Source organism: Artibeus jamaicensis, unplaced genomic scaffold, assembly GCF_021234435.1.
Source record: "Artibeus jamaicensis isolate MK-2021 breed Jamaican fruit bat unplaced genomic scaffold, CSHL_Jam_final contig_497, whole genome shotgun sequence".
Classification (NCBI taxonomy): domain Eukaryota; kingdom Metazoa; phylum Chordata; class Mammalia; order Chiroptera; family Phyllostomidae; genus Artibeus; species Artibeus jamaicensis.
The window spans coordinates 1,219,996-1,237,267 of NW_026521863.1; the positions used below are offsets into that span (position 1 = coordinate 1,219,996).

At 59.0% G+C, this 17,272-nt stretch overlaps 1 protein-coding gene across 2 annotated transcripts; it reads right to left on the reverse strand.

Moving 5' to 3' along the window:
* Nucleotides 1-3,773: 3,773 nt before the first annotated feature.
* On the reverse strand, nucleotides 3,774-17,083 carry LOC119035005 (centromere protein J-like). 2 transcript variants are annotated; one of them, XM_037126235.2, is made up of 11 exons: nucleotides 16,916-17,083; nucleotides 16,339-16,554; nucleotides 15,424-15,561; nucleotides 12,640-12,798; nucleotides 12,126-12,237; nucleotides 10,916-11,013; nucleotides 10,006-10,098; nucleotides 8,072-8,206; nucleotides 5,749-5,833; nucleotides 5,297-5,414; nucleotides 3,774-4,473 (listed from the first exon to the last, which is right to left on the reverse strand). In XM_037126235.2, the coding sequence occupies exons 3-11, from the start codon at nucleotides 15,508-15,510 to the stop codon at nucleotides 4,263-4,265; spliced, it is 1,098 nt and encodes a 365-aa protein (XP_036982130.2). In that variant the 5' UTR covers nucleotides 15,511-15,561; nucleotides 16,339-16,554; nucleotides 16,916-17,083; the 3' UTR covers nucleotides 3,774-4,262. The 2 variants fall into 2 exon arrangements, with proteins under 2 accessions (XP_036982130.2, XP_036982129.2); XM_037126234.2 differs by having other exon boundaries at nucleotides 8,018-8,206.
* Between the last annotated feature and the right edge of the window lie 189 nt (nucleotides 17,084-17,272).

Sequence of the window (17,272 nt, forward strand, 5' to 3'; positions counted from 1 at the left end):
GTAATGCCAGTAGGCGCTTAGGGGATGTTTGTTGAGTAAAGAAAATGCACCAACGATGTACAGAATCGTTAACCCTCAAGTTCATTGGCATCTGTGAACGTCCAGCCACACTCCAGACCCTCCCTGCACTCGCCCCTCAGCCGTGGCTGTGCCCCGCTCTCTGAGGACACTGTGCTGAGCAAACGCAGACAGTTCTTCCGTCCTGCGGCCAGTTCCCGGGCGAGTGAGGGGACAGGTGTAGACCAAACACACGTGAAGTTGCTCCTGCTGCAAGGTGACGTGTCCACGGCCCCTTGGGGGTGTCACTTTCCCTCCCGCCAGGATTTGCCCACAGCCCCCACTGCTGCGGCTCGCAGCCCACTGCTCCTTCTCTCTCCCCTGCCCACTGGGAGCCTGCCCCGCTCTGTGCATGGAGCCGCATCCCCACCTGCCTCTCACCTGACCCCTGACTCCCTGTCCTCCCCCAGGGCACTGTCTTCCCCTCCGCACAGGGCTGACCACACCAACACGGTCCTGCAGCTCACACCCCTCCCAGGGTCCCCTCCAGTCTAAAGACCACAGTCTGAACTCTTGGCCATGACCTTCCAGGCTCCGCAGGGCTCGGTTCCCGCTGCCTCTTGGCCAGGCTTCCCTGCTCACGGTTTCTCTCAAACGCCAGGCGCTCTCCCTGGGGGGGGGGTCCTCCGCGGCTGCCGAAGACCCAGGCGGCCTCGAGGAGGGTGCTGTGCGCCAAAGACCCAGCAGGAAGAGCCCCGCAAGTGACGAGGAGCGAGGAAGTGTGTGCACAGCCTTGCACAGGCCTCCAGAGGGACGTGTCTGAGTCAGAGTGTCCCCGCCTCAGAGCCCAGGGACAGGGCAGCCAAGCAGTCCTGGGATGGCTTCATTTTATCTACCATTCCGGAAGCCTGGCAGTGCCCTCGGTGGCCGTGGACCTCGGGGGTGGCAGCTGGGTGGGGCGGCTGGGTGGGCGGCTGGCCCCGCGCTGCCACCAGGAACACTCAGGAGCCCCGAAGCCGGGTGCTGGTGCTAAGTGCTCTACCGCAGGGCTCTCTCTGGTGACCCACGGGGAACGGGGAAGCCGGGGGAGCGTGGGCACAGGGGCCTGGCTTGGACTCCAGGCCCAGTGAGCAGTCTTCTCCCCACGACGAGGGGCGGAGCCCACTTCGGTGGGGGAGGGGACGTGCACCCAGCTGCTCCTCCCAGTGTCCACGACGCAGAGCCTTCTCCCCCGGAGGCCGTGTGTGAGCAGCATCCCGAGCAGATGGTGGAGCCCGTCCTCTCGCTCTGCTGCGGGCGGCGGGCACGGGAAAATGTGCCAGACGCCGCCACACTTGGGCCTGCCCGAGGGACCGGCGGGGCGAGCCAAGCACAGCACACACAGGCGTGGGCCGTCGGGCTGTCTGGACGGCAGGTGGCCGGAGCCGGGACGCTCCTGGCTGCACAGTGTCGTCCCATCTGCTGGAGGACGGCCTGCGTCATTGGGACCTTTTCCTCCCTCTTGGTCCTTTAAACTTTCGGATGAGAGGAACCTGTGGACGTGGCCAAGGGCCCGGCATGAGGCCAGAGTCAGGCCCCATGTGGGCTCCTCTGTGCCTGGTTGGTGGGTGACAGACGAGTGCCCCGTGTCCTCGGTCAGGCTGCACGCCAGCCTCACGCAGCTTACCCGAAGGGCCATTGTTTATCTGGTTCTCATTATCCCATTTGTGAAACGGGACTGCCCCTGGTTCCCAAGGAATTATTAGACAGTGGGTCATTGCCGATGCTGTCCAAGCGATTCAGTGGAAGCAAGGGGACCGTCCCCACAGGCTGAGGCTGGTCTGCACCGATCTGGGAATTTCTGAACTCCACTGCGGTGCTGCAGACCTGGCCGGACTTGACTCAGGACCGGGAGTCTGGCGGCCCCAGTCCAGGGCTCCGCAGCAAATGACGCCCCGCTGTGACTTGATCAGAGTGTGTAAGGAGGGCGAGACTGAAAAGTGCACAATGTATGAGCGTGTGCCACGCCGTGTCGGGAAACTTCCTGAAGTTAAAGGGTTATCTGAAGGAAATCTGTTAAAGAAAGAAATACAGGGAAAAGCATAAAGAAAAACTAAATGTGCCAATAATCTAGGCCTGTGGCTGGCACACACTGACTATAATTGGCTAAAGTAAGTAAAATGAGCAATGAAAAAGCCCACAGATTCCATAACATTTGGTAAGAAGAGGTTTACTAGGGTTTTAAAAGAGGTGAATCTTCTCAGCACTAAAATGTAAAGGAATTTTCATGGGAATTCCAGTTGCTTCCCGCGTCTTCATTAAATCACTCCCCTGGCTCGCCGGGCCCGAGCTCCCTGGGTTCCTCCTCCACGTTTCCGTGTGAAGTTTATGGAACACTGGCTGAGTTACAAGGCATGCGTGCTCCGCTTCCTCTCAGCCACACTGGGAATCTGCCCGCGTGGGCCCCAGCGGTATGAGCTTCTGCATGTGGACCAGACCGGACACATTCACTGCTCTGGGTCACTCATGTTCATTTTCACGTCCACTGGCCTCCAGACACTGGCCGAGTGTCCTGGGCAGCGTGCCCGGTGGGGAGGAGCGTCGTTCGACTCAGTGCTCGCACACACGGGCTGTGGACAGCCCGCACCTGGCTGCTGCCGGCCCCCCACCGAGGTCATCTCCACTGTGCTCTGCACCCCCGACTGCCTACCAGTGTCGCCTCATTTCGAACCCGTGACTCTGATGCTGTCATTCCTGACCTCTGATGGGGGGCCCCCACTCGGCAGACACCCAGGCCAAGCCTGAGGGTCCCGCTACGACCAGTCTGGGGTGCAGCCCCCACACCGGTATTTTAAAAGCTCCTCAGTGTGAGTGCCTGTGTCAGAATAAGCAGCACCATTTTAAGTCATGTGACCGCTCTGCTCTTGGGGCCGTGGGTTCACTGACTTGGCTTGTGGTCTATAAGGTTTAAGATAAAAGGCTGGAAACTTTAAAAGGGTTTCTGGGGTTAAATATTACTCCTTACTATTTATTGTTCTCGCTGCACTTCAGGACACGTGACATGCAGGGTTCCTTTGCCCCTGAGACAGCATGAAGCAACGTAAAAATAATGTCGGTCCCACTGGCATTCAGAGACCACCCAGCGACCCACCTGCTGAGGCGAGGCCCCGAACCCTGCTCTGCCTACAGCTCAGGGCCACGGCCAAGACCGTGGCGGCAGCAGTGGGCACTTGGGTCCCGCACCCTGGCCTCAGCCGCTCCCACCAATGGAACAGGGAGCCTTCCCGCCACCCCAGACCCCTACCCTCTCCCCCTGCCGACCTCCCTCCTCAGACACGTGCAGACACGCAGTCATCCCAACGTCACCCAATGACGGTGATGTCCCTCGAGCCCTGGGACCCATTTCTCACCCATCCACCCGTTGGCCACACCTTTTCCCCTTCAATGTCACCCTCCATAGAGACCCACCACAAACATCGCACCCGCTGCCTTGGTTGTGGTTAGTTGGTAGGTTGGTTATTGGTTGGTTGGTTGGTTTTTTGGTGGTTAGTTGGTGGTTTGCCGATTGCATGGTGGTTGGTTGGTTGGTGGGTTGGTGGTTGCCGGGCTGGCTGGCTGGCTGGACTTGCCTCTTGTAGCCCAAACTGGGCACTGAAGCAGTCGACAGCCCAGAAAGAAGGGGGCAAAGCTGAAGAGGCCCAGCCTGCTCTCCACCCTGTGAATCAAAATGATATTCGATAAGAAGCTAATGTAAAATACATAAAATAGCTATAACACAAAAGAATATGGTGGGACATATTTTATTGTATTCCTGTTAAAAATAGAAGATGTGGTTTCCTTCCTTCTATGGAGGAGACATCGGTTTGTAAAGCACAGACACGTGTGCATCCATCGTAGAAGCAGGTAAGAAACCCAGAGGCCAGGAGAAGGCCGAGTGGACTGGGACCCACTGAGTACCGACCGCAGGACGGGTGGCCGCCGAGTGTGACAGGAGGACAGCGCTGCACGTGCGAGAAACCCCCGTCGTCCCCGGTGCTGAGCCCGCAGCCTCGCTGGGTGTTCCGGGGCCATTCTTTCGTCCCCTCTGTTCCCCGACTGGTGTCGGCCTCACCCCTCTCCGCACCAGGAGACCCAGAGGGCAGGTCTCTCTTCCTTCACAACCCCCAGCCGAGTGGAGCGGTCCAAAAATCACGTGGGTCTCCGTCATTCGGGGCAGTGGGTATATTACTCATTGTTTGTTTTGACAAAACCGTAACTGGACAGCCCCATGGGCCCCGGTGGGGGTCCTACTGTGAGTGACAGACAGCCTGCTTCTGGTCCAGGACGATGCTGCTGGCCTCCTGTCTGACCCTCACCCTCCCGGAGGTGAACTTGGTTTCCTGGAGGCCGCTGCTGTACACGGTCTTGACGGTGCCGTCGGGGTACTCCCGCCGCTTGAACTGCGCCGTGTGAATGTCCCTCTGCCCGTTGCTGAACACGATGGTCCTGCTGCCATTCCTGGGGGAGGAGAAGGTCATGTGAGTTGGCCACGTGGGAGCCGGGGCTGCGTGTGTGGGTGACGTGACCCGGGGCTGGGTCCCTCATCCAGGTCTCGGTGGATGAGGGGCGGTGCCAGCCCACAGGGGACCCAGGAGATGGAAAGGCAGAGCTCGGCCGGGTGGAGGTAAGGCCTGGGGACGATGTCAGGGGGTGGCCGGGGAGGCCAGGCAGGCTGGCCACATGGAGCCTTGTGCCCTGCGCTGCGGGTGGGCAGCGACGTGGACACAAGCTACAGTCGCCCGAGAGGAGTGACCCCGGAGGTCAGGAGACAAACCTGACTGTCGGGTGGGGAACGGTGGGGCCACTGCCGTCACCCAGGGGCAGCAAGGGGGGCTCGCGGCAGAACTGAGGGGGACGGGGTGCCCCACACACTCGGGCGCAAAGGGGCTGTGAGAGCCTAAACTTCCCGACTTCTCGGCGTCTGCGCTGGGGTCCCATCTCTGTGCACCCGTGAGCACCGTCCTGGGGTATCGGACGTGCTTCACGCCTGTTCTGCTCTAGACTCAGCTTCTAGAGGACTCAGTCTGAGGTGGGCGCAGGTGGGCGCATGCTCAGGGCCGCGACCAGTGTCGCTGAGGAAGATGCTTAAAATCGGCGTTTCCGTCCACACACAGCAGCTCAGATAGGGCCCCAACACACAGCTTCAGGGTCAAGGGCATGGTTCTCTGTTCTCACACTTAGACAAATCTTTAAGCCTTTACAAAAATTAATTTGAAGAAATCCTTGACTGCACAAACCGAAACTTCAGGCACGTCAGAGGGCCGCCGGCCCTCACACTGACCTCTCCACACTCACGGATGTCCCGTCGGGAAACACAGTCTCCTCCCGCCCGTCACGCAGACGCTTCACCGTCCCGTCCGGAAACAAGGTTTCTTTTGAGCCATCAGGGTAGAATTTTTCTGCAAAACACACGTTTTTATTGAGGTGTCATCGACGCAGAACATCTAAGCCAGGTTCCCATCCACACCACACAGTCACAAACATTGTGTCCTCGTGACGAGAATTTATAAAGATCTTAGCAACTTTCAAATATGCAGTAGACATACGAACTCCAGTCGACATACTGCGCATCACATTCCCCAGGACTGACCTGTTTTTAACTGGGAGTGTTTACCGCGGGCCTCCTCTGCCTGTAACAACTCTGTGTTACAGCAGCCCCCCCACGTACTCGGGCTGCGCTCCAGGGCGCAGGCAGGCAGGCAGGTGACCGCAGGTCCGCGCGCTGCCACTGACCTGTGCGCTTGTCGGGGAACCGCAGGACTTCCAGCCCGCTGGGGTGGGTGGTGCGCGTCGTCCGGGCGCCTGCGCAGTAGTAGACCTGGGAGCACAGAGACGCGGGTGTTGGGGTGCAGTCTGTACCATCGCCCCGAACTTGGTTCCCCCCTGGCATGGAGAACTTCCCACAGGTGGGAGGGGCCTGATCTGCCCGCGGGCAGGGGCGGGGCTCCACAGCGGGGCTCACCCTCAAAGCCACAGAAACCCCAACAGTCAGAGGTCATGGGCTGCCGGACCCTGAGGCCCGCCCAGGACAAGGTCCAGAACCCTCCTGTGTCACCGTCACACAAGCCTCGGGCGGGCCCTGCGACCGTGAACCCCGCCGCTCCACCCCAAGGACGGGCCGCACTGCCCACACCCCACAGGCGTGCGTCCTGCAGGGGTAGCTGCCCGTGAGTGGGCGGGGAGCAGACAGCGCTCATCTTTGTCACCACGGGAACCACGCGGGGCAGCCTGTCCCCAGGGTTTGGGTTCCGGGAGACTGGAGACGCGACAGAGAAGGCCAGGAGCCACTCAGAAGGTGCCTGGTCCAGTGCGTTCCACCCCGACCACGAGGCCGGGGTGGACCTGCCACTGCGCCCCGGCACCCATCTTCCTCACCATCCTCCTCCCCTCTCAGGTCAGCCTTGGCCTCTGCACCTGCACACCCTCCTGAGTCGGCTAAAAACCACGGACTCCGGGTGGGGCAGCCCTGGGGTTCGAATCTGAGGGGCCGAGGGGCTCACAGAGCCACCTGTTGCTCAGCTGGGTCGTGATGTACCTCCACCTGCGGGAAGGCCTGGGGCGTGGGCAGGCGGAAAGCACAGAGCCACCTGGGGCCTCTGCTGGAAACCAGAGAGACCGACCCGGACACGGAGGTGCGCTCCGCCGCAGGGCTCCGTAAAAGACAATGAGCCGATTATTCCAATGAAGACATTTTAAAAGAAATGTATGGAGCATGAGCTGGTGACGTCTCAGCACTGAAAGGCGGCAACCCATCTGCCACACACCAGCCCGGATCTCCAGGCCACACTTACAGTGACCAATGGTGAATTACCATGTCCTAAGTTAGAATCGCGGTGAAGCCCGCACCATCAGAAGGATACTTGCTTCTCTGCAGGTCTGCCCGGGAGACCCTCGGCTCTGCCGACTCTTTCCCAGACACGTGTAACCACCTCTGCGTATGTGTCTAATGCCCACCCCCACCACACACACGTCAGGGCGCCCCACACCAGTGACAGCCCCAAACAGCCAGCTGTGCTGCTGACCTCCACGGGAAGCGCCCCCCCTGTGCTAATGACGACCACGGCCATGCTCGTGAGCCCAGAGTGAGTGGTTCCTGAGCACCTACTCTGCGCCGAGCCACACTGGGGTGGAGGGCGTTCGGTTATAATAATCTATCTCGGGTCCCCAACCTCAGCCCCAGTGACGGTGTGGGCCAGGCAGCTCTTCGCTGTGGGGGGGCCACACCATGCACCCGTGGCCTCCACCCACCACAGGCCTCTGCCAGCTCCCCCCACCCCTGGTCTCTACAACCAGACGTGCCTGCTGATGTCACAGATGTTCCCAGGGGGCCACCCCCCGCCTCGAGAGCCACTGACCTGTGAACCAGGTATTTCCCAATTTTTCAGGCACAGAAACCGAGGCTGAGGAGGCCAACTTGCTCACACCCGCACGCGAGGTCACGGGCAGCGATTCAGCCCCAGGCCCTGTGGCCCCCAGGCCCACGCTCCCTGCTTCCCCAGCACCCAGCACGCAGCACCCCGTGGGCAGCGGCAGGGACAGTGCACGGTGGGGAAGCCCCTCCTGTGCAGACAGGAAGAGCCACCTGCCGTGTGTGATCTGCCCTCCAGCTTGTACCTGGAAGGGTCCCGACTCCACCTGCCCCTGTCGCCACCTGAAAGTTGATGCCGTGACTTAGGTGCTTTTTCCCAGCGTCTCCTGTTGTGTTTCTGGAGAGCACTGAGGTGGGGCGCGAGGGGGCCTTGTCCCAGTGCTCCGTGACCCTCCGCTGAGGGGGGTCCTTGTCGTCACCTCCTTGTAGGAGGCTTAGGGAGGCTTGCTGGCCACTAACGGGCTGGGCGAGAATTCACGACCAAGGGGGTGGGGCGGGGCGCAGGTTACTCCCACCTCCACGTGCAAACCTGAGCCCACGTGTGTGCAGTGGCTGGAGGGCTTAGTGCACAAACGGCCTGGATTCTGCCCCGTCACCCGCCCCTTGTCCCTGAGCCCCAGGGGAGATGTCTACCAACTGGGCGGCTGTGGTCGCCGTTTGAGGCACAGAGGTGCGGGTTGCACGCACCACTCTCTGGTCTGGCAGGATCCTCTGCGTGTCCCCGTTGAGGAAATGCAGGACGGTGGTCTTGGCCCCTGCGTCCTTCTTGGGGTCTTTGGGGGTGGTGATGACCTCGTGGCCTGCACTGGAGGCCTCGCCCACCTGTGCAGAGACACAGACACCTGGACTGACAAGGAGACACCAGCCTGGTGCCTACGTGTGCTCTTCCGTTCACAACCAGCCCTGCACACCCTTCCCCTGCACAGTCTCGTGGGCCCAACCACTGTGTGCCCGTGAACAAACAGTCACCAAACGCAGCAGCCCCATGGTGCACCCCTGAGCTCGGGCATGAGTCCTGACCGGGTGCCCCGGCCAGACCTTCCCGACAGACCTCTCACAGGACCTGCACACGGGCCAGGCAGCAGCCACGGTTCTAGGCGGCGCGTGGCCGCTGCAGGTGGTGGATTTGGGATCCCTGGGCCACAGCAGGATGGTCACTACATGGGAGTTATCGTTTGTGTACTTTTCTCTCCTTCTCATCCCAGGCCTTGGATTCACACTCCACCTGGTCCCGAAGGTCATCGACTTCAAACACGAGTGGGCAGGTAGTAAGTAACTTCACAGGAATTGAGGGGGAAATCTTTGTCTTCAAATTGAAAATACTAGTGACATAAAGATGAACACAAGGGAAAAACGGAGAGAAATCATCTCAACCTTTCTAGAGTTCACGTCTGCACGTGTGAAAATCATGAAGAGTCCATGTGCTGTATCTCGTGGCCTGAACTGGGGTCAGAGTCCACCCGGGGCGTGGTCACCCTCCACCGTGACTCAGGAGTCCAGGACGAGATTCCCCGGGGAGACGGTCAGGGGGCTGAACACCAGTGCCGGGCCTCTGAGAGCACCCTCGGCCCTGCGCGCAGTGGGCTCCGCCTACCACCTGCAGACCCTGCGGAGCCGCTGATGGGCTTGAGGTTTGAACCAGAACCGCAAGTGCACCCTCGCCCCAAACCAGCAAGTCAAAGCGAAGTGTGTTCTGTTCAGCTGTAGAAGATTAACTGCTTAACCAATAAAAAAAGTTTCCAGTGAGGCTTACAGAACCAATTACTTCTCAGGAACGAAAAAGCACAATGTTTTAAATGTTCCCTATAAGAAAATCATAAAATTAGTTATTATCCTCAGGGTTTACATCATAAGAAGAAAAAACAAGCAAATGAGTGAACAGAGGGTTTCAGCCCATCCAGGGAAGGGGGGCAGTGACGGGGGCCACGAGGAGAGCGGAGCGGGGGCGAGGTGGGGGTGGGAGCAGGGTACTTCGTTGTTCCCACAGCCTTGGGGGCTTCGAGTTGAGTGATGGACTCGTCCACTTGTCCACGTAACAAATCCTTAGGGAATATCACTTGTTTCCTATATCTTGTTGAGATGGTAAGACAAAGTACTTAAGTTTCATGGCCCTTCCCTGAAAAACCTGTACAACGAGGCCACTGAAGAAAAAAAGAAACAATATTCAACTAATTCAGTGCCACTGTGAGCTGCTATTCAGAGCTGTTGTTGCTCATTTTCTCAGACGTTTCATCTGCCGAGAGCCACGGTCGGCTCGAGAAAGCAGGGACAAAGGACAGCCCCTACGGGCCAGCGAACGGGCTCCCAGGGAACGGGCCGCGTGGCTGACCGGGTCCCGGGTCCGAGTGTCGGTGGCTTCTCCCCAGAGCTTACAAAACACTGCTGTCTGCTGCGTGTCCCTGCTCCACTCCCGCCACCCCCCCCCACCCCCAGGGGGAGACCACCGAGGACTGTCCTGTTTGGAGCGGAGGCTGAGCGAGACTCGGAAGGGATGCTGCTTCCCCAACAGGAGACCTGCTGTCGGCCTGCTCACCAGTGCCGCTGGCACAGACCGGCCACCTGTGGCCGAGGTCACAGGTGACGGGAACTCTGCTCAGGAAGGCGGGTCTGGGGCAGCCTACCCTGCTGTCTGGGCTCCGAATTTCTTCTTTGCCCTCCTTTCCCACTGGCCCGGTGCCCACGGGCTGTGAAGACTCCAGTTCCACAGGAAGATTCTGCAAGAAAGTGCGGCCGCAGCCTCAGGAGGTCGCTGTGAAAACCGAGGTCACGAGGCGGGAGAAGCGGGTCACCCAGCGTCCTGCGTGAGTGTCTCCACGGGCAGGGAGATTTCGCCAGCGCACAGAAGGAAACGCCGTGCCCAGGGAGAAGGCAGCCGGAGGGCTGCCCCGCCGGCCGGAGCCCGCTGCAGAGTAAACCCAGAGGACAGCGGTGCTTTGATCCCGCGTTCAGACGTCAGAAGGGGCAGTGCACTTCCCCGGAGAACGGAGGGCACGTGGGAGCCACGTTTTTACACTTCCTCCCGGTGGCCTCCTTTACATCGTGACTAAGCTCACAGCCCAGATGTCCGCCCACAGAGGGCGCTGTTTCGTCTCACTGACATTGTGGTTAAAAACAGCATGTAATAGCCCCAGCGGGCGTGGCTCAGTGCATTGAGCATGGGCTGTGAACCAAAGGTCGCTGGTTCAATTCCCAGTCAGGGCACATGCCTGGGTTTCAGGCCGGGTTCCCCAGTGGGAGCGTGTGAGAGGCAACCACACATTGATGCTAAAAGAACAAAACAAAAAATAGCATGTAATAAGTGGGCTGCTAGCTAGCTAGGGCTTAGAATTGTTACTTGCTAAATTCATACTAATCTCCCTTTAAAATTATAAGTAAAAATAATGTAAAAATTTGATTTGGGAGAAACATCACATCAATCTTGTTTTGACTGGGTGCTTCATGCAACCAACTTCAAACTAGAACAAAAAGTCTCTGTGTGTTTGAGAGACCGAGCTGCCCAGGAAGTCACCCGGAGCCACCCCCCGCACGCACCTGCGGTTCGGTGTCCGCGGAGGGGCCGGCGGGCCCACCTGTCCCAGCCCGGGGTTGGGGCTTGCCTTCCGGCCCCTCGGAGGACGGTGGGCGTGCGGCTATGGAGACAAGCAGGGCGGTGTGAGGGTCGCTTGCCCCCTGACCGCGCCATTAAGCCAACTGGGCTGCATTCTCTTTTTTGTGAGACGCACGAACCATTTGAGGAGAATCTTCAGTGAGTGGCGACTGAATCAGAGATGGACCCGGGAGAGAGACAGGGCCCACGTGACCAGAGAGAGGCAGGTGAAGCACAAAGCCCCGACTGGTAGACTGAGGCAGCTTGGAGGCCAGTGAGGACTGTGCCCACCCTGCAGAGGAACGAGGTGGTCTCGGGTGGGGGGTGAGGAGGCTCACGCGTGTGAAGGCCCCCCCGGGGGAGGGCGAGAGGCAGTCGGGGCGGGAAGCAGCAGTGGGGGGCTTGGCAGGCCCCAGGGTGAGGAGGGGAGGAGCGGAAACTGAACGGGTGGAGCCGACCTGGCCGGGGAGAGGGGACGGGGGGGTTGAAAGTGTCCTCGGGCCTCTGCCCGGGGTCTGGCGGACCCTGGACGGCGCCCACCGAGAGGACTGGGGTTGGGGACGGAGGGTGTGCGGGAGACACTGTCTGTGTCCTGGCCGTCCGGTTTGCCGTGCCCGTGGGCCTGGTGGGCCCACACCTGCGGGACACCTGGGCCCTGGCGAGTACGAGGACAGGGTCCTGCAGCGCCCCACAGGGGGCCGTGAAAATTTTCGGACGGGGACTTGAAGGAGGCACTTCTTCCTCAACTTGCCCAACAAGGTGCCTCTCGGTTTTCCTGGGGGGACCCCAGGTGCCGGGGGGACCCCAGGTGCCGGGGGGACCCCAGGTACCGGTGGGACCCCAGGTGCGGAAGGCTCAGCACAGCTGTGTGGACAGCCCCACCCAGAGCTCAGAAGGGAAAGGGAAGGACACTGGGGAGTGTTCCTTCGAGGTGACAGGGACAGCAGCCAGTGGCCATCCCCGAGCTCTGGGTGCATGTCGGGCGGGGGAGGGGGAGGTGGCAGGACAGACAGACCCCCGACGAGGGGTCAGAGAGGACGGCCGGCAGTGAGGGTGTCCCGTGGACCCCACGCATGGACCACAGTGAGGGCAGGGGGACGCAGCCAGGGGACTGAGCACGACAGCGACAGGAAGGGGCCAGCCGGGCGGCCTCACCGGTGTCCTGGGCTGCGGGGCGGTCCTCCGTCAGCGGAGAACTGCAGGCGGCCGACCCTGGGGGTGTCCTGCCGCTCAGCGTTGGCGAACTCCGGCCCGGTGGGGTGGCAGCCTAGGAGCAAGGACAGTCACAAAGCCTGCACTGTCACTTCAGTGGCAGTGACTCAGGCCAGAAACTGGGTGCCACCGAAGGCCGTTTCAGCCGTAAGTGTGTTTCAGTGACGCCAGGTTGACCCGAAGGCACCGCACCCGGCACGACGAGAAAGGTCGCCGTCTAAACGCAGACGTGGGGGGCAGGCAGGCAGACGGCCACCGGCTCAGGCGGCTCAGTGTTTCTGCTCTAACGATGACCAGGGGAGTTCCACAGAACTCCCGGGAAACAGGGTTATTCTCAGCAGTTACTCCAAACTGTCTTGAATAGTAAATCAGGGGTGTGCATTAGCCCTGAGTGGAAGGCCACCTCGCCTCATTTTCAGTATGACCCGTGTGCTCCAGTACAATTTCCCAGCCTCACCTTGTCACCACCCAGCGGGGCGGGCTTTCCTTCAGCAGGGGGCCCTCTGCGGGCGGACGCAGCCCCTCGGACTCGGAGACTTATGGACACAGTTTTGTCTCCATCCTCACGTGTCACTATCTCCCCTGAGTGGATTCTTTCTATCTTTATACTTGCTGGCTGAAAACAAATGAGGCATGCATTAAGAATAGTCCGGTCGTCCAAAACTATCAGCCGACACGTCCCACCAGTCATCTCAGGGGCCAGGCCAATGTGATGCTGAGTCTACACCCCAAAACGCAGAGCCCTGGGCTCCCCGCTTCCCATCTGACAGCCGAGATCTGGTGGGACTCAGCGAGCTCGTGGCTGGACGTAGAGAAAAGGTCTGTGATCACAGCACATAAACCTCATTGAAGACTTCTGGCCAAGATGGAGGCGGAGGTAGGAACCCCTTGTTTCCTCACACAACCAGAAGGAGGGTAACAACCAATCCAGACCACATGGGTGGGGCTGGCTGAAGGAGAAACTGAGACTCGGCGCTATCTGTGGACTACAGCAGTTGCCACGATGGTAGAAACTCCCAGTCTCACATGAGAGAGTTCCTCCTAAAGTGGTCTAGCAAGCGAGCTGCAAGGCTCCCTCTCCCGCCCCTCCCCCACAGCGCAGCAAGGTGGGCTGCCCCGCCCTCGTGAATCCCTAAGGCCCCGCCCCCCTTACAACTTAACAGCCCACCTAGACAAGGAAATATGGCCCAAATGAAAGAACAGAGCAAACTTCAAGAAGAGAACTAAGCGAGGAGACAGCCAACCTATCTGATGGGGAATTTCAAGCTCTGGTAATCAAAATGCTCACAGGACTGATGGAGCTTGGTGGAAAAATGAAAAAAACAAATGAAAGATGCCCAAAATGAAGTAAAGCAAAATATTCAGGGAACCAACAGTGACAGGAAGGAAACCAGGACTCGAAGCAACAATTTAGAACAAAAGGGGAAAATAAACATCCAACTGGAACAGAATGAAGAAATATGCATTCAAAAAAATGGAGACTTAGGGACCTCTGGGACAACCTGAAACATTCCAAAATCCGAATTATAGGGGTGCCAGAAGGAGAACAGCAGCAGCAAGAAAACTGATTTGAACAATAATGAAGGAAAATCTTCCCAATATGGCAAAGGAAACAAGACTTCAGGAAGTCCGGGGAGCCCAGAGAGTCCCAAAGAAGCTGGACCCAAGGAGGAACACACCAAGGCATGTCAATTACATTAGCCAAGACTAAAGATAAGGTGAGAATCTTAAAAACAGCAAGGGAAAAGAAGACAGTTACCCACAAAGGAATTTCCACAAGACTATCAGCTGATTTCTCAAAAGAAAACTTGTAGGCAAAAAGGGGCTGGAAAGAAGTATTTGAAGTTATGAGTGGTAAGTACCTCCATCCAAGATGACTCTATCCAGCAAAGCCACCATTTAGAATGGAAGGGCAGATAAAGTGCTTCCTACATAAGATCAAGTTAAAGGAGTTTGTCATCACCAAGCCCTTATTATATGAAATGTTAAAGGGACTTATCAAAGAAAAAGAAGATCAAAACTATGAACAGTAAAATGACAACAAACTCACAACTACTAACGATTGAACCTAAAAAAAGACAAACAACAAAAACAGAAACTCAACAAACAACTAGAACAGGAACTGAATCAGAGAAATGGAGATCACGTGGAGGGTTATCAGTGGGGAGGGGGAAGGGAAGAATGGGGGGGAATGTACAGGGAAGAAGCATAATCGGTAGGCATAAATTAGACGGAGAGAGGTCAAAAATGGTCTAGGAGACAGAGAATCCAAAGAACTTACAAGTACAACCCATGGACATGAACTAAGGCGGGGGGGATGCTGGAGGGTGGGGGGTGAGGGGCAGAGGGGGGATAAAGGGAGAGAAATTGGGGAAACTGTAATAGCATAATCGATAAAATGCGCTTTTTAAAAAAGAACAAAAAATAGAATCAGAAATACCAAAAACCCTAACTAAAAAGTTGTGCAAGGAGTGTTTTCACCCGTTGTGTGACTTTAAAGAACGCTGTTTCGAAGCACGGAAGGGCTGGTCAGTCATCCGCTCAGACAAGCATCTGTGAGCCATTTCTCTGCACGAGTCCAATCAACTCCGTCTGCTGCGGGGACAGAGGAGGGGCCGCTTCCCCGACGGCCGGAGCTCAGTCAGGCCCCGCCCTTAGCCCCAGCCACTCGGAGGGCCCAGAAGACACCTTTGCTTATTCAGTGGTGCTCGGAGTGGGGGCCGTGCCCCACCCTCAAGGTGTAAAACATTCTCTGCTCAGCGGTGGCACTGGGAGAGGATGGTGGGACACCTAGTCATCTTCAGTAGTTCAGGGTCTTCTCAGACCGGTGACCCTTCCCCCAGCCGCATGGGGACACCTATAGCTCCCAGGCACAAGGATGGCCAGAAGTCAGGTCACAGCAGCTGTGCTGGCCGGCAAGACACGTTCAGAAGGAAAAGAGAGAGGAAAAAGCGACGTCCAGTCCAGTGGAGCAGCAAGACGCTGCCTGGAGCAGCCTGTGCTGAACGCAGCAGGCACCCCCGGGAGACACCCAGCCTTAACGCCACAGGACACACGAGCCAAACGCCGTGAGGAGATGTGGCTACTTGAAAAGCACGTGACCCTGATGGCACCCCCAGAGGAGACCGCAGGGGGACCACGGTCCCCAAGGCAGGCGTTGGAGCCGAGATGGGGTTGGGGGTACGAGAGTTCGGGCCCTGGGCCTCTGCTTCCTTCCACAGACGCCAACACAGAGGGTCACCTGGGAAGAAGGCGCACTTTCAGGGCACAGTCCCTGTCCCCTGAGGGGTGCTCTATGACTTTTCCAGCCAGTGCGTTTTGGCGTCATGTCTTCGTCAGCTGACAGAGGTGAGAGGGGTCCAAGAGTCGATTTCAACACCTACAAGGCAATTCACCACAAACAAAATTCAGGGAGGCTGTTCGCATCTTCTGGGTACAGCGGCTGGGAGAGAAACTCAATGTTTCACCCACTGGGCAACGATGGCCACATCCAAGGTAAAAATAAAGGGGCCAGGTGGGGCCCCTGGCCTGGGGAAGCTCCTCTGGCAGCCGCCGAGTCATAAGCACGGCCACCGTGGGCGTCGTTTCCCACTGCTGTTCACTATCTCAAAGTCTCCCAGGTTCCCAGAGGGCCAACGACGCCCACACTTGCGCCCTGGGGCTCCGCCCGAGCTGGGACTGTGCTGAAGGAGGAAGGAAATGCGCCCTGTGTCGGGGGCACCCCCTCGCTCATCAAGGGGCCCAGCTGTCTGGCCTCTGGCTTCCTGCAGCAAGGCCAGCTCTGCAGATGGCAGGGTCCAGGAGGGCCGGGCCGGTTATGTACACCCGGCCCTGTGGCTCCCCAGCCACGTGACCCAGCGCGGCCTCGGTCGGAGGACTGTGTCCTGGGGTCACCTCGTGGGCGAGGAGGAGGGCCGGTGGGTGCCGGCCAGGGAGACCGGTGTCGGCTGCTGCTGGCAGGCCCTTGGGTGCCTTTGGGAGCAGACATGGTGGCTCTCCAGGAGCCCCCATCGGGCCCGTGCTCATTATCGATTATTTATGGGAAGTGGGGTTGACTCAGAGGTCACAGCCCTCCCCCGCCCGCAGTGCCCCGGTGAGGACACACACCCCGTGGTGGCAACGCTTCTTTAAGTCGAACAGAAGAGCCCTTCCGTACCTGAGTGTCCGATCTGGTCCTCAACCGAAGGGAGGCTGCGGGCGTCCGGCCGGCGCCCGGTCCCTGCAGTGCTGCGTCTCGCCGCCCGCCCCGCGGCCCCCGGTCCTGCCTCTTCAGGGCGTCAATCTGCGTCTGCAGGTGGCGGAGGGCAGCAGACCAGCCGGCCTCCTGTCTCCGGAGCTGCCAGCAAAGCCCGGCGACCTGCCGCTGTAACCGCTGTCACACGCAAAAGAAAGCCCTAGCTGGTGACCCTGGCATCTGAAGAGCGTGCAGAACCACAATGCCCGCGTCCACTGTGCCACTCAGTGGAGTCACCGTGCATGACCCCACACAGCACCGCCAGGTGAGGACGGCCTGGCCCACAGCGACGCGGGCTCCGCTACCTGTCGTTTCGCTCAAGGCTGAAGGTCACAGCGAGGGCGTTAAGGGAGGGCTTACTGTGCAGCTGTGACCAGCGGCCTGTGGCAGACACTTCTGAATTCCCAAAAAATGAGCGGAAACCAGAGTTTTACCAAAATGGATAAGTAACCAGCTGTTTAGAAATCAGAAGCCCCAGCCTTTAACCTGACACACTCACTTTTCCACGAGACCCTTCTCGGACCCTGTGCTTCCAGGGCCAACGGCACTGCGGGAGGTGCCCCTGGACAGAGGACAGCTGGGCGGGGGGACATGCGGGGATGTGCGGGGACTTCTATGCTCCAGAAACAACTGAGACACTCGTCAGGCAGGAAGCAGCCGAGTCTGGGGGGTCTGGTGGGACAGCTGAGTCAGGGGAAGGTTCCCGATGGCGTGGGCCCGGCCGTCCAGCCTGTGCCTCTCTCAGGTCAGAAGCACTGAGCTGCCACACCCGAGGGGGCTCCCCCCACGCCCCCAGAACACAGGGCTGCAGGGCAGACAGCTCTGCCTGCCCCCCTGGAAAGACGGGGGTCCATGT

What these genes read in the sequence shown, in the direction of transcription:
- LOC119035005 (XM_037126234.2), bottom strand. Translation starts at nt 15,510, where the DNA reads ATGACGCCAAAACGCACTGGCTGGAAAAGTCATAGAGCACCCCTCAGG. An exon ending in CCGCGGACACCGAACCGCAG is followed by an intron (nt 10,099 to 10,915) that starts GTGCGTGCGGGG and finishes ACTTTCTTGCAG; the next exon opens with AATCTTCCTGTGGAACTGGA. An exon ending in CGACCACAGCCGCCCAGTTG is followed by an intron (nt 5,834 to 8,017) that starts GTAGACATCTCC and finishes CTGTGCTCCCAG; the next exon opens with GTCTACTACTGCGCAGGCGC.